The sequence below is a fragment of the Astyanax mexicanus genome, chromosome 8, assembly GCF_023375975.1.
Source record: "Astyanax mexicanus isolate ESR-SI-001 chromosome 8, AstMex3_surface, whole genome shotgun sequence".
NCBI classification, from domain to species: Eukaryota; Metazoa; Chordata; class Actinopteri; order Characiformes; family Acestrorhamphidae; genus Astyanax; species Astyanax mexicanus.
Window position 1 is genome coordinate 54416724 of NC_064415.1, and position 12985 is coordinate 54429708.

At 44.5% G+C, this 12985-nt stretch overlaps 3 protein-coding genes across 3 annotated transcripts; 2 read left to right on the forward strand and 1 right to left on the reverse strand.

Annotated features, from left to right (window-relative positions):
• Positions 1 to 1241: 1241 nt before the first annotated feature.
• LOC111191604 (zona pellucida sperm-binding protein 4) lies at positions 1242 to 4212 on the forward strand. Its single transcript, XM_049481893.1, has 10 exons — positions 1242 to 1655; positions 2340 to 2383; positions 2429 to 2623; positions 2701 to 2888; positions 2967 to 3064; positions 3143 to 3300; positions 3382 to 3574; positions 3648 to 3795; positions 3873 to 3948; positions 4088 to 4212. The coding sequence occupies exons 1-10, from the start codon at positions 1264 to 1266 to the stop codon at positions 4168 to 4170; spliced, it is 1575 nt and encodes a 524-aa protein (XP_049337850.1). The 5' UTR covers positions 1242 to 1263; the 3' UTR covers positions 4171 to 4212.
• Positions 4213 to 5755: 1543 nt separating this feature from the next.
• LOC125803752 (SUMO-interacting motif-containing protein 1-like) lies at positions 5756 to 8197 on the forward strand. Its single transcript, XM_049481895.1, has 5 exons — positions 5756 to 7242; positions 7320 to 7507; positions 7586 to 7683; positions 7762 to 7919; positions 8001 to 8197. The coding sequence occupies exons 1-5, from the start codon at positions 5778 to 5780 to the stop codon at positions 8195 to 8197; spliced, it is 2106 nt and encodes a 701-aa protein (XP_049337852.1). The 5' UTR covers positions 5756 to 5777.
• Positions 8198 to 9272: 1075 nt separating this feature from the next.
• Positions 9273 to 10066, reverse strand: LOC125804034 (zona pellucida sperm-binding protein 4-like). Its single transcript, XM_049483141.1, has 4 exons — positions 9928 to 10066; positions 9663 to 9850; positions 9487 to 9584; positions 9273 to 9408 (listed from the first exon to the last, which is right to left on the reverse strand). Exons 1-4 carry the CDS (start codon positions 10064 to 10066, stop codon positions 9273 to 9275), a joined length of 561 nt encoding a protein of 186 aa, XP_049339098.1.
• Between the last annotated feature and the right edge of the window lie 2919 nt (positions 10067 to 12985).

The window sequence follows — 12985 nt, forward strand, 5'->3', positions numbered from 1 at the left end:
TGGGCATAGAATGCTTGTTTGCTCTGCAAGAGTTTTGAATTGGAAACCTTCTCCAGGACCTCAAACAGGCCTTGTTTTGATGTGGAAGAAAAACAAAACCGTCTTGCCCACTGAGGCATTTTGATGCAGTGATCTGACCTTCTCTAGTCAGATTATGATTAAGGTAACCCATGGTTGAATCAGTATCTAAACAAAAAAGGCATAGCAATGAATTGTTTTACTCCTGAAAAGGTTTCTGGCAGTCAATAAAACTACATCTTGCTATAATGCACAATCCGGTGTGAATGACCTTGTGGGTCCTGCTGTCTGGTGGAGTGGCAACACTGTGCAAAACCAACACAAGTGATCTGGCCAAACCCTGTATCAGACGCTTATGCAGGCGGGTCATCATGGCAGAGTACTGTACAGAGGTTGGTTGTTACCATGGCACCTAAACACTGTCCAACTTGTACCCTGTTTAGCCAGGCTGCTTTGTCTGTGTCCTGCACCCTGCATAGGAATCATGCTAGTTTCTAAAGCGGTGTACAACTAAACGCACCAAAGAGATACAAGGTATGCTAGGGCACTATCATGCATCTGTGTACACAGTGGAATAGCCAGTGTATCTCAAACTGTAGTGTCAGACAAATCATCTCCAGGAAAACACAATAGTGATGTCAAACTTGAAACTGAATTGATTCAATTTGAAGTTCAGAGTTTTGACACATGGCTTCAAAGCCTGAGGAAGTCATGTCATCCTTGTAATATTGAATATTGTCTATCTTATTTATGAAAACATCATGTTCTCTATACAGTCATGTAGGCTTTAAGGTAAAACAGAGACTACAACTTGAAAGTATTTAAGATTTTTCCCCCAATGAGTCATTTAGGGAGAGTAACTTATTAATGGGGGGATAATTCATTTTACTAATAAAAAAACACTTCTTTAGGCTGATTGAACACTAGATTTCCCTGTGGCATGATGACTCACAATGATTCAGTTTACTAGCTCCAGAGTCAAATTTGATTGATTAAAAGCCATAAAAAATCTGTTTCTTAATTTAACTTCAAAATATTTGATGTACTGTACAAAAGATCATAAAGAGGGCTAAATCTTGATTAAATTCCTACAGGAAAGTGAAATGCAATGCATGCACAGGGCTGGAACATTATTGAAGTCCAAACGAGTGGGGGAGGGGTTGTCCTCAATTAGCTGGAAAAACACAATAAAAGACTCAGTAGAAACACAGCTAGTTACTTGCTGATCTGAACGATTAGGAAACTATGGGGAAAATGTGGGGCATTTTAGTATGTGTGGCTCTCTGGTACAGCAGTGTAAGCAATGCTGCTGTAACCTCATGGAATCTACAAGCAGAAAAGCAACCTCAAAACCAGCAGCTTCCTGGATCGTCTACTCAATTTCCTTGGTTGTTAACACAGTTTCCTAGACCTGTTTCTGATCAGCTACCTGGTTTGTCTTCACAGTTTCCCAGGCCAGTCTCTCAACAGCTCCCTGGCTCGCCTGTGCAGACCCCGGGCTCACCTGTGCAGCTCCCTGGATCATCAGTCCAGCTCCCTGGATCATCAGTCCAGCTCCCTGGATCATCTGCACAGCTCCCTGGATCATCAGTCCAGTTCCCTGGATCATCTGCACAGCTCCCTGGATCATCAGTCCAGTTCCCTGGATCATCTGTGCAGCTCCCTGGATCATCAGTCCAGTTCCCTGGATCATCTGCGCAGCTCCCTGGATCATCAGTCCAGTTCCCTGGATCATCTGCGCAGCTCCCTGGATCATCAGTCCAGTTCCCTGGATCATCTGTGCAGCTCCCTGGATCATCAGTCCAGTTCCCTGGCCCATCTGTGCAGCTCCCTGGATCATCAGTCCAGTTCCCTGGCTCATCTGTGCAGCTCCCTGGATCATCAGTCCAGTTCCCTGGATCATCTGCGCAGCTCCCTGGATCATCAGTCCAGTTCCCTGGATCATCTGCGCAGCTCCCTGGATCATCAGTCCAGTTCCCTGGATCATCTGCGCAGCTCCCTGGATCATCAGTCCAGTTCCCTGGATCATCTGTGCAGCTCCCTGGATCATCAGTCCAGTTCCCTGGCTCATCTGTGCAGCTCCCTGGATCATCAGTCCAGTTCCCTGGATCATCTGCGCAGCTCCCTGGATCATCAGTCCAGTTCCCTGGATCATCTGCGCAGCTCCCTGGATCATCAGTCCAGTTCCCTGGATCATCTGCGCAGCTCCCTGGATCATCAGTCCAGTTCCCTGGCTGATCTGCGCAGCTCCCTGGATCATCAGTCCAGTTCCCTGGCTCCTCTGTGCAGCTCCCTGGACTGTCTTCTCCGCAGTTTCCAAGGCCATTCCCTCAGCAGCTACCTGGCTCGCCTGTGCAGCTCCCTGGCTCCCCTGTGCAATTTCCAGGCTTGTATTCTCCACAGTTTTTAGGGCCAGTCCCTCAACAGCTACCTGGCTCCTTTTCTATGCAGGTTTCTAGGTATGGTCCCCTGCTGAGCGATGCTACTAAATGCCAACTGGATGATGCTGATAAAATTCCATGTGGAGAACCTGGCATAGATGCTTCTCACTGCGGTGCTATAAACTGCTGTTTTGATGGCCAGCAGTGCTACTATGGAAGAACAGGTAAAGGTTTCAATTCTTTTAATGGATCAGAGATGATGCCGAACTGCCAACAATTACTTCCTCCTTTGGTTTTGCAGTAACTGTCCAGTGCACAATAGATGGCCAGTTTGTGCTGGTAGTGGCCAGGGATGCAACTCTTCCCAGGATCAGCTTGGACTCCATCAGCCTGTTGGGAGGAAGTGATGGACCCTGTGGTGTTGCTGACTATAATGCTGACTTTGCTATATACCAGTTTCCTGTAACTGCTTGTGGCACAAGAGCAACGGTTGGTCCTAGAGGCTTTTGTCAGGTAGATGAAGCTTGTTCATTTGTGTCTAAAATGTGTTCTGTGCTTTTTCTCTAGGTGCAAGGAGACTATGTGGTCTATGAGAACAAAATGGTGTCTTCCTATGAAGTTGGAGTGGGACCCCTTGGTGCCATCACAAGAGACAGCCATTATGAGTGAGTCTGTTTCAGATTCTGCTGGAAGATTAATTTTGGTGTTGTGGGATTTTACTGACTTTTTGATTCCTTTGCAAGGCTTTACTTCCAGTGTAGATATTCTACTACAAGCGTTGAATCCCTGGCTGTTGCTCTTTCATCCAATGATCCTCCTCTACCTGTAGTGGCTTCTGGTCCCCTCAGGGTAGAGCTGAGACTTGGCAATGGACAGTGTGTCACAAAGGGCTGTGTGGAAGGTGAGTTACTTCAGTATTGAGCTTGGTATGAGATTTGACTTTCTCTTCAGCTTCTAGAACACTTTCCTTTGTTCTCCACAGAGCAAGTAGCCTATACCTCCTACTACACTGAGGCTGAATACCCTGTGACCAAGGTCCTGAGGGATCCTGTGTATGTTGAGGTGCGCATGTTGGCGAGGACCGATCCCAATCTGGTCCTGGTCTTGGGACGCTGCTGGGCAACCTCTACACCTAACCCCAACAGTGTTCCTCAGTGGGATCTCCTGGTGAATGGGTAAGTTGGCAGTGCACCTACCAGTAGTGCAGTCTGGTGCTTCAGTACAGGCTAACGCTGATCTGCTCCGAAGGTGCCCGTACAAGGAGGACCACTACCTGACCAATCTGGTTCCTGTTGATGGGTCATCTGGACTTCCATACCCTAGCCATTACAAGCGCTTCGTCCTCAAGATGTTCACTTTTGTGAATCCTACTTCCATGGCTCCTTTGAAAGAGAGGGTAAGCATTTTGACATTGCGTTGTACGGAGTTCACTTCTTGTTCTGTGCTTCACCGCCTAATTTGTTTTCCCAATAGATCTACATCCACTGCAGTACGGCCGTGTGTTCACCGACTGCAGGTGCCACTTGTCAACCCAAGTGCAACAGGAGAAGTGAGTGACTTATTGGTTTGTTTTGTCCAATTGTATTGTTGCGTATGTTGGTTTTCCCAGAAATATTCAAGAACCACTGCTGTAGATTTATACAACTAATTTTATGGGCCTTACTTGCTTTTTCTTTTTTTCTCATCAGGGAGAGATGTTGGTTCAGCTCTATGGAATTCCAATCCTGTATCGGTAGTCTCTAGTGGAGAAGTGATCTACACACAGTATTAAGTGAAGCCTCATGATACTGAATAAAGTTGTCTTGATTTCAAACGTGTGGCTTATTACCCCCTTCCAGTCTTGCTCAAACTGCTTCTAGCTCTAAATAGAGCAGTGTCATTTCCATGGCTTTAACAGTGTGGTTTCTGGTAAAATCTCAGCTGCTTAGGGTCATATTTTGGGTACATGGAGTTAGGCCTCTTCTATGGCTTACCATTTTGAGGGGCTAAAACAAACATGCAAAGATGTGGGAAGGTGCTCATAAACAAATGTTGGGTAAGTTATTGGTTTCACAACTGGTTTACATTGGGGTCAAAATCTGACAATATAACTTGCAGATCAGAAATGTAGGGTCATGGGCATAGAATGCTTGTTTGCTCTGCAAGAGTTTTGAATTGGAAACCTTCTCCAGGACCTCAAACAGGCCTTGTTTTGATGTGGAAGAAAAACAAAACCGTCTTGCCCACTGAGGCATTTTGATGCAGTGATCTGACCTTCTCTAGTCAGATTATGATTAAGGTAACCCATGGTTGAATCAGTATCTAAACAAAAAAGGCATAGCAATGAATTGTTTTACTCCTGAAAAGGTTTCTGGCAGTCAATAAAACTACATCTTGCTATAATGCACAATCCGGTGTGAATGACCTTGTGGGTCCTGCTGTCTGGTGGAGTGGCAACACTGTGCAAAACCAACACAAGTGATCTGGCCAAACCCTGTATCAGACGCTTATGCAGGCGGGTCATCATGGCAGAGTACTGTACAGAGGTTGGTTGTTACCATGGCACCTAAACACTGTCCAACTTGTACCCTGTTTAGCCAGGCTGCTTTGTCTGTGTCCTGCACCCTGCATAGGAATCATGCTAGTTTCTAAAGCGGTGTACAACTAAACGCACCAAAGAGACACAAGGTATGCTAGGGCACTATCATGCATCTGTGTACACAGTGGAATAGCCAGTGTATCTCAAACTGTAGTGTCAGACAAATCATCTCCAGGAAAACACAATAGTGATGTCAAACTTGAAACTGAATTGATTCAATTTGAAGTTCAGAGTTTTGACACATGGCTTCAAAGCCTGAGGAAGTCATGTCATCCTTGTAATATTGAATATTGTCTATCTTATTTATGAAAACATCATGTTCTCTATACAGTCATGTAGGCTTTAAGGTAAAACAGAGACTACAACTTGAAAGTATTTAAGATTTTTCCCCCAATGAGTCATTTAGGGAGAGTAACTTATTAATGGGGGGATAATTCATTTTACTAATAAAAAAACACTTCTTTAGGCTGATTGAACACTAGATTTCCCTGTGGCATGATGACTCACAATGATTCAGTTTACTAGCTCCAGAGTCAAATTTGATTGATTAAAAGCCAAAAAAAATCTGTTTCTTAATTTAACTTCAAAATATTTGATGTACTGTACAAAAGATCATAAAGAGGGCTAAATCTTGATTAAATTCCTACAGGAAAGTGAAATGCAATGCATGCACAGGGCTGGAACATTATTGAAGTCCAAACGAGTGGGGGAGGGGTTGTCCTCAATTAGCTGGAAAAACACAATAAAAGACTCAGTAGAAACACAGCTAGTTACTTGCTGATCTGAACGATTAGGAAACTATGGGGAAAATGTGGGGCATTTTAGTATGTGTGGCTCTCTGGTACAGCAGTGTAAGCAATGCTGCTGTAACCTCATGGAATCTACAAGCAGAAAAGCAACCTCAAAACCAGCAGCTTCCTGGATCGTCTACTCAATTTCCTTGGTTGTTAACACAGTTTCCTAGACCTGTTTCTGATCAGCTACCTGGTTTGTCTTCACAGTTTCCCAGGCCAGTCTCTCAACAGCTCCCTGGCTCGCCTGTGCAGACCCCGGGCTCACCTGTGCAGCTCCCTGGATCATCAGTCCAGCTCCCTGGATCATCAGTCCAGCTCCCTGGATCATCAGTCCAGCTCCCTGGATCATCAGTCCAGCTCCCTGGATCATCAGTCCAGCTCCCTGGATCATCTGCACAGCTCCCTGGATCATCAGTCCAGTTCCCTGGATCATCTGCGCAGCTCCCTGGATCATCAGTCCAGTTCCCTGGATCATCTGCGCAGCTCCCTGGATCATCAGTCCAGTTCGCTGGATCATCTGCGCAGCTCCCTGGATCATCAGTCCAGTTCCCTGGATCATCTGCGCAGCTCCCTGGATCATCAGTCCAGTTCCCTGGATCATCTGCGCAGCTCCCTGGATCATCAGTCCAGTTCCCTGGATCATCTGCGCAGCTCCCTGGATCATCAGTCCAGTTCCCTGGATCATCTGCGCAGCTCCCTGGATCATCAGTCCAGTTCCCTGGATCATCTGCGCAGCTCCCTGGATCATCAGTCCAGTTCCCTGGATCATCTGCGCAGCTCCCTGGATCATCAGTCCAGTTCGCTGGATCATCTGCGCAGCTCCCTGGATCATCAGTCCAGTTCCCTGGATCATCTGCGCAGCTCCCTGGATCATCAGTCCAGTTCCCTGGATCATCTGCGCAGCTCCCTGGATCATCAGTCCAGTTCCCTGGATCATCTGCGCAGCTCCCTGGATCATCAGTCCAGTTCCCTGGATCATCTGCGCAGCTCCCTGGATCATCAGTCCAGTTCCCTGGATCATCTGCGCAGCTCCCTGGATCATCAGTCCAGTTCCCTGGATCATCTGCGCAGCTCCCTGGATCATCAGTCCAGTTCCCTGGATCATCTGCGCAGCTCCCTGGATCATCAGTCCAGTTCGCTGGATCATCTGCGCAGCTCCCTGGACTGTCTTCTCCGCAGTTTCCAAGGCCATTCCCTCAGCAGCTACCTGGCTCGCCTGTGCAGCTCCCTGGCTCCCCTGTGCAATTTCCAGGCTTGTATTCTCCACAGTTTTTAGGGCCAGTCCCTCAACAGCTACCTGGCTCCTTTTCTATGCAGGTTTCTAGGTATGGTCCCCTGCTGAGCGATGCTACTAAATGCCAACTGGATGATGCTGATAAAATTCCATGTGGAGAACCTGGCATAGATGCTTCTCACTGCGGTGCTATAAACTGCTGTTTTGATGGCCAGCAGTGCTACTATGGAAGAACAGGTAAAGGTTTCAATTCTTTTAATGGATCAGAGATGATGCCGAACTGCCAACAATTACTTCCTCCTTTGGTTTTGCAGTAACTGTCCAGTGCACAATAGATGGCCAGTTTGTGCTGGTAGTGGCCAGGGATGCAACTCTTCCCAGGATCAGCTTGGACTCCATCAGCCTGTTGGGAGGAAGTGATGGACCCTGTGGTGTTGCTGACTATAATGCTGACTTTGCTATATACCAGTTTCCTGTAACTGCTTGTGGCACAAGAGCAACGGTTGGTCCTAGAGGCTTTTGTCAGGTAGATGAAGCTTGTTCATTTGTGTCTAAAATGTGTTCTGTGCTTTTTCTCTAGGTGCAAGGGGACTATGTGGTCTATGAGAACAAAATGGTGTCTTCCTATGAAGTTGGAGTGGGACCCCTTGGTGCCATCACAAGAGACAGCCATTATGAGTGAGTCTGTTTCAGATTCTGCTGGAAGATTAATTTTGGTGTTGTGGGATTTTACTGACTTTTTGATTCCTTTGCAAGGCTTTACTTCCAGTGTAGATATTCTACTACAAGCGTTGAATCCCTGGCTGTTGCTCTTTCATCCAATGATCCTCCTCTACCTGTAGTGGCTTCTGGTCCCCTCAGGGTAGAGCTGAGACTTGGCAATGGACAGTGTGTCACAAAGGGCTGTGTGGAAGGTGAGTTACTTCAGTATTGAGCTTGGTATGAGATTTGACTTTCTCTTCAGCTTCTAGAACACTTTCCTTTGTTCTCCACAGAGCAAGTAGCCTATACCTCCTACTACACTGAGGCTGAATACCCTGTGACCAAGGTCCTGAGGGATCCTGTGTATGTTGAGGTGCGCATGTTGGCGAGGACCGATCCCAATCTGGTCCTGGTCTTGGGACGCTGCTGGGCAACCTCTACACCTAACCCCAACAGTGTTCCTCAGTGGGATCTCCTGGTGAATGGGTAAGTTGGCAGTGCACCTACCAGTAGTGCAGTCTGGTGCTTCAGTACAGGCTAACGCTGATCTGCTCCGAAGGTGCCCGTACAAGGAGGACCACTACCTGACCAATCTGGTTCCTGTTGATGGGTCATCTGGACTTCCATACCCTAGCCATTACAAGCGCTTCGTCCTCAAGATGTTCACTTTTGTGAATCCTACTTCCATGGCTCCTTTGAAAGAGAGGGTAAGCATTTTGACATTGCGTTGTACGGAGTTCACTTCTTGTTCTGTGCTTCACCGCCTAATTTGTTTTCCCAATAGATCTACATCCACTGCAGTACGGCCGTGTGTTCACCGACTGCAGGTGCCACTTGTCAACCCAAGTGCAACAGGAGAAGTGAGTGACTTATTGGTTTGTTTTGTCCAATTGTATTGTTGCGTATGTTGGTTTTCCCAGAAATATTCAAGAACCACTGCTGTAGATTTATACAACTAATTTTATGGGCCTTACTTGCTTTTTCTTTTTTTCTCATCAGGGAGAGATGTTGGTTCAGCTCTATGGAATTCCAATCCTGTATCGGTAGTCTCTAGTGGAGAAGTGATCTACACACAGTATTAAGTGAAGCCTCATGATACTGAATAAAGTTGTCTTGATTTCAAACGTGTGGCTTATTACCCCCTTCCAGTCTTGCTCAAACTGCTTCTAGCTCTAAATAGAGCAGTGTCATTTCCATGGCTTTAACAGTGTGGTTTCTGGTAAAATCTCAGCTGCTTAGGGTCATATTTTGGGTACATGGAGTTAGGCCTCTTCTATGGCTTACCATTTTGAGGGGCTAAAACAAACATGCAAAGATGTGGGAAGGTGCTCATAAACAAATGTTGGGTAAGTTATTGGTTTCACAACTGGTTTACATTGGGGTCAAAATCTGACAATATAACTTGCAGATCAGAAATGTAGGGTCATGGGCATAGAATGCTTGTTTGCTCTGCAAGAGTTTTGAATTGGAAACTTTCTCCAGGATCCACAAAGGTGAACAAAGGAAAGTGTTCTAGAAGCTGAAGAGAAAGTCAAATCTCATACCAAGCTCAATACTGAAGTAGCTCACCTTCCACACTGTCCATTGCCAAGTCTCAGCTCTACCCTGAGGGGACCAGAAGCCACTACAGGTAGAGGAGGATCATTGGATGAAAGAGCAACAGCCAGGGATCCAGTAGAATATCTACACTGGAAGTAAAGCCTTGCAAAGGAATCAAAAAGTCAGTAAAATCCCACCACACCAAAATTAATCTTCCAGCAGAATCTGAAACAGACTCACTCATAATGGCTGTCTCTTGTGATGGCACCAAGGGGTCCCACTCCAACTTCATAGGAAGACACCATTTTGTTCTCATAGACCACATAGTCCCCTTGCACCTAGAGAAAAAGCACAGAACACATTTTAGACACAAATGAACAAGCTTCATCTACCTGACAAAAGCCTCTAGGACCAACTGTTGCTCTTGTGCCACAAGCAGTTACAGGAAACTGGTATATAGCAAAGTCAGCATTATAGTCAGCAACACCACAGGGTCCATCACTTCCTCCCAACAGGCTGATGGAGTCCAAGCTGATCCTGGGAAGAGTTGCATCCCTGGCCACTACCAGCACAAACTGGCCATCTATTGTGCACTGGACAGTTACTGCAAAACCAAAGGAGGAAGTAATTGTTGGCAGTTCGGCATCATCTCTGATCCATTAAAAGAATTGAAACCTTTACCTGTTCTTCCATAGTAGCACTGCTGGCCATCAAAACAGCAGTTTATAGCACCACAATGAGATGCGTCTATGCCAGGCTCTCCACAAGGAATTCTGTCAGCATCATCCAGGTGGCATTTAGTAGCATCGTTTAGGGGCATTTGAGGACCATATCTACAAACCTTAACAGAAGAGGCACCAGGGAGCTGCATAGGTGAGCAAGGGAGCTGTTGAGGGACTGGCCCTGTAAACGTTGGAGAAGACAAGCCTGGAATTTGCACAGGCAAGCCAGGTAGCTGAGCAGATGACCCAGGTAGCTGTTGAGTGAATGACCCATGACAACAAACTTTGCGATTGTATTTTAACTCTATTGTTCTTGACAGTATTTTTCTTATGTTTAACAGCTTTAATGGTTCAATGGCATGATTTTGGAGCTACAGCAAAGTGAACAAACATATTGAGATGCATTAAGCATTTTGGAATATTGTGATTTTAAATTTGTCTTGCATAAAAATCCTGCTTTAGAAATATATATATATTTTAATATTTGAGTGCTTCAACTGGTTGGGACCTGTCTCCAGGTCTGAGAATATCATTCTGAGATCAAATCTATATTCATAAGGTACACGGCTCACCTTAAGTACCTATAAAAATCAGATAAACCCTGTGCCTTGTTTCTGGGTCACCTTTTTTCCATCTTGAATGGAACACTTCTCCCAGAGGCAGGGTCAACATGATCCCTGGACATTTCTATTGGAACTGGGCCTGGCTATCTGTGCTCCTTGCTTTGTGTGTGGGCACACTTCACTGCCCGCTGCCTCTCTGTATGCCTGTATTGTGCCGGAGTGACCCACTATGACCCCCGCTCGCCGAGGCACCCCTGCCCACCCCAATAAGCCCGTGAAATGTGATCAAAGCGGCTGAGATGGACTCTGCCTGCGGCTTATGTGTGGCGCACAGGCCTCCGCAGGATCAGAGAAGGAAATATTATCCTGAGGAATGGCCAATTCTGCCTGAGGCCCAATCCTTTACCTGAACGTCTGCCAGCCAACCTTCTTGACCAAAGCAGAGTATGATTGTGTGTGTGTGTGTGTTAACTTCACCTGTCCAAGGGCAGAAGGTCATGCATTATACTTTTCATTCAGAATCTTTAATGATGCTTTTGATGATCATCAATAATTAGCAATTAGCTTAAGAATCAAAAGCATTATTAGCCAAAACAACTGTGTAGCAAGCAAGCACATTGAAATTGCATAGCTAGCTTCAGCTCCAAGCTCTGCTTAGACTCCAGTCACCGGCTGATACGCTATGTGAAGTCTATGTATATATATGTCTATGATATTTTTAGTTCAGTAATGGCAGCGGTCAGAGTTGAAGCTCGCATTATAGAATGTAAACAGTGTTTTTTTAATAAGCTTCTTGTGCACTTTTGAAGTTATTAATGCCTCGTTTTAAATGTCAGGGCTTTTCAGATTCTAGCAAGGAGGTGTGGAGCTACTTTGAGCTGGATATCGGTGGAAAAAGCGATGTCACCAAGTCTATAGGGTGTTTGGACAAACTGTTAAAAATACTGGATCTCTAAACGCTGTGGGAGAACGGAGGTAAGTACTTTTTCATCAAAGGTAAGTACTTTTTATCATGTTTTACTACAACAAAAGTCAGCCTAAGCAATTGTCTTTATAGTGAGAACATTCATTCCTAATTAGCAAATGGAAGCATTATTAGCCAACACAAAAGTGTAGTATGTTAGGATATTAAAGTTACATTAGCAGTTAGAAACATTATTAGGCTATGCAACTACAGTATATGCTGAGTGAGGATATTAAAGTTAATTTTAGAACATTATTCCCTAAAAAGCTGCATTAGTAACTTTCTTAGAAAATACAGCTAAGAGCTAGCTTTTCCTGCTCTTTGCTGGTAAAGGTGGTTAACTAGCATAGCATATGTTTTCATTCAATCCTTCATATTCAGTCCTTCATATTATATTAAGAACCACATGCTTATTGCTATCTTACTCCCCACCACTAGTCTGTGTTTACATCTTGAGCCTGCATCGTTTAAATAGCAACAGCTCTGATTGGTTTAATTCAGGTTACACTCAAAACACACCCAGTATTAATTAAGAAAGTAAGTACATGCCTTCTGCGCATTTTGTACTTTTCCTGACGTTACGATAGCAAAGACACTGACACTGACACACCCTAATTCAAGCAGCACAGTGCACGGTTGATGGCTCACCTATAGATCGCTAAAATTGGCCCCCCAAGTGTCCATTTGGGAATGTACCTGAATTATCCTGAATTAGCCTATGATCCATGTGCTAATATTTCATTGCTTTACCCTTTCAAACCCTGTGTCAATTACAGTGGACATCATGTATTTCCTTTTTTCCTGCTGTTCATCAGAATAGAGCATTAGCCAGCCAATGAATACATTTACAAGCCAATAAAACAGTAGCTTAGCCCCGCCCACTTCACTGAAAAAAAAACACAAAAAAAGTAAAAAGTAAAAACAAGTAAAAAGAGCTTTTTAACACTTTATTCGTGCTTATTATACTGTGTAGAAAAGGTTTAAGGTTTATGTTGTAAAAATTATTATCAAATATAAAATAAAAATGTTAAACAGGCATCCAATGCATAAAAAATAATAATAATTTAATTCATTGGATTTAACTGGATTTTATATTAGAATATTAGATCCTTTTTTTTATACTATATTTTTCTATCACTGGAATATAATTCAGGTTTGAAAGGGTTAATATTTCCATGCTTTTATCTCTGCACTTATGCTTTTATCCCTTAGTCAAAACACATTTCATTTTAACTTACATTGATGTGCCCATTTGAGGACCAATACCAATGGGGTTCCAATACCTACATTATATACAGTAACTACATATACAAACCCATCACCTGTTGTTTGGGGAATGTTGGTTGGGGAATTATTGCAATGTGACTTATATATTTAATATCGGTCAGCCTGTATTTTGTAGTTAAATACATTCAACAGCCTTCAGTCACAGCTGAAGTACTGAAGGCTGACACTTCATACGCTGCCACTGGGGAGTGTGTTATATAAAA

What these genes read in the sequence shown, in the direction of transcription:
- LOC111191604 (XM_049481893.1), top strand. Translation starts at nt 1,264, where the DNA reads ATGGGGAAAATGTGGGGCATTTTAGTATGTGTGGCTCTCTGGTACAGC. An exon ending in GTGCTACTATGGAAGAACAG is followed by an intron (nt 2,624 to 2,700) that starts GTAAAGGTTTCA and finishes TTGGTTTTGCAG; the next exon opens with TAACTGTCCAGTGCACAATA. An exon ending in CACAAAGGGCTGTGTGGAAG is followed by an intron (nt 3,301 to 3,381) that starts GTGAGTTACTTC and finishes TGTTCTCCACAG; the next exon opens with AGCAAGTAGCCTATACCTCC.
- LOC125803752 (XM_049481895.1), top strand. Translation starts at nt 5,778, where the DNA reads ATGGGGAAAATGTGGGGCATTTTAGTATGTGTGGCTCTCTGGTACAGC. An exon ending in GTGCTACTATGGAAGAACAG is followed by an intron (nt 7,243 to 7,319) that starts GTAAAGGTTTCA and finishes TTGGTTTTGCAG; the next exon opens with TAACTGTCCAGTGCACAATA. An exon ending in ACAAGAGACAGCCATTATGA is followed by an intron (nt 7,684 to 7,761) that starts GTGAGTCTGTTT and finishes TTCCTTTGCAAG; the next exon opens with GCTTTACTTCCAGTGTAGAT.
- LOC125804034 (XM_049483141.1), bottom strand. Translation starts at nt 10,066, where the DNA reads ATGCCCCTAAACGATGCTACTAAATGCCACCTGGATGATGCTGACAGA. An exon ending in CTTGTGGCACAAGAGCAACA is followed by an intron (nt 9,585 to 9,662) that starts GTTGGTCCTAGA and finishes CTTTTTCTCTAG; the next exon opens with GTGCAAGGGGACTATGTGGT. An exon ending in ACAAGAGACAGCCATTATGA is followed by an intron (nt 9,409 to 9,486) that starts GTGAGTCTGTTT and finishes TTCCTTTGCAAG; the next exon opens with GCTTTACTTCCAGTGTAGAT.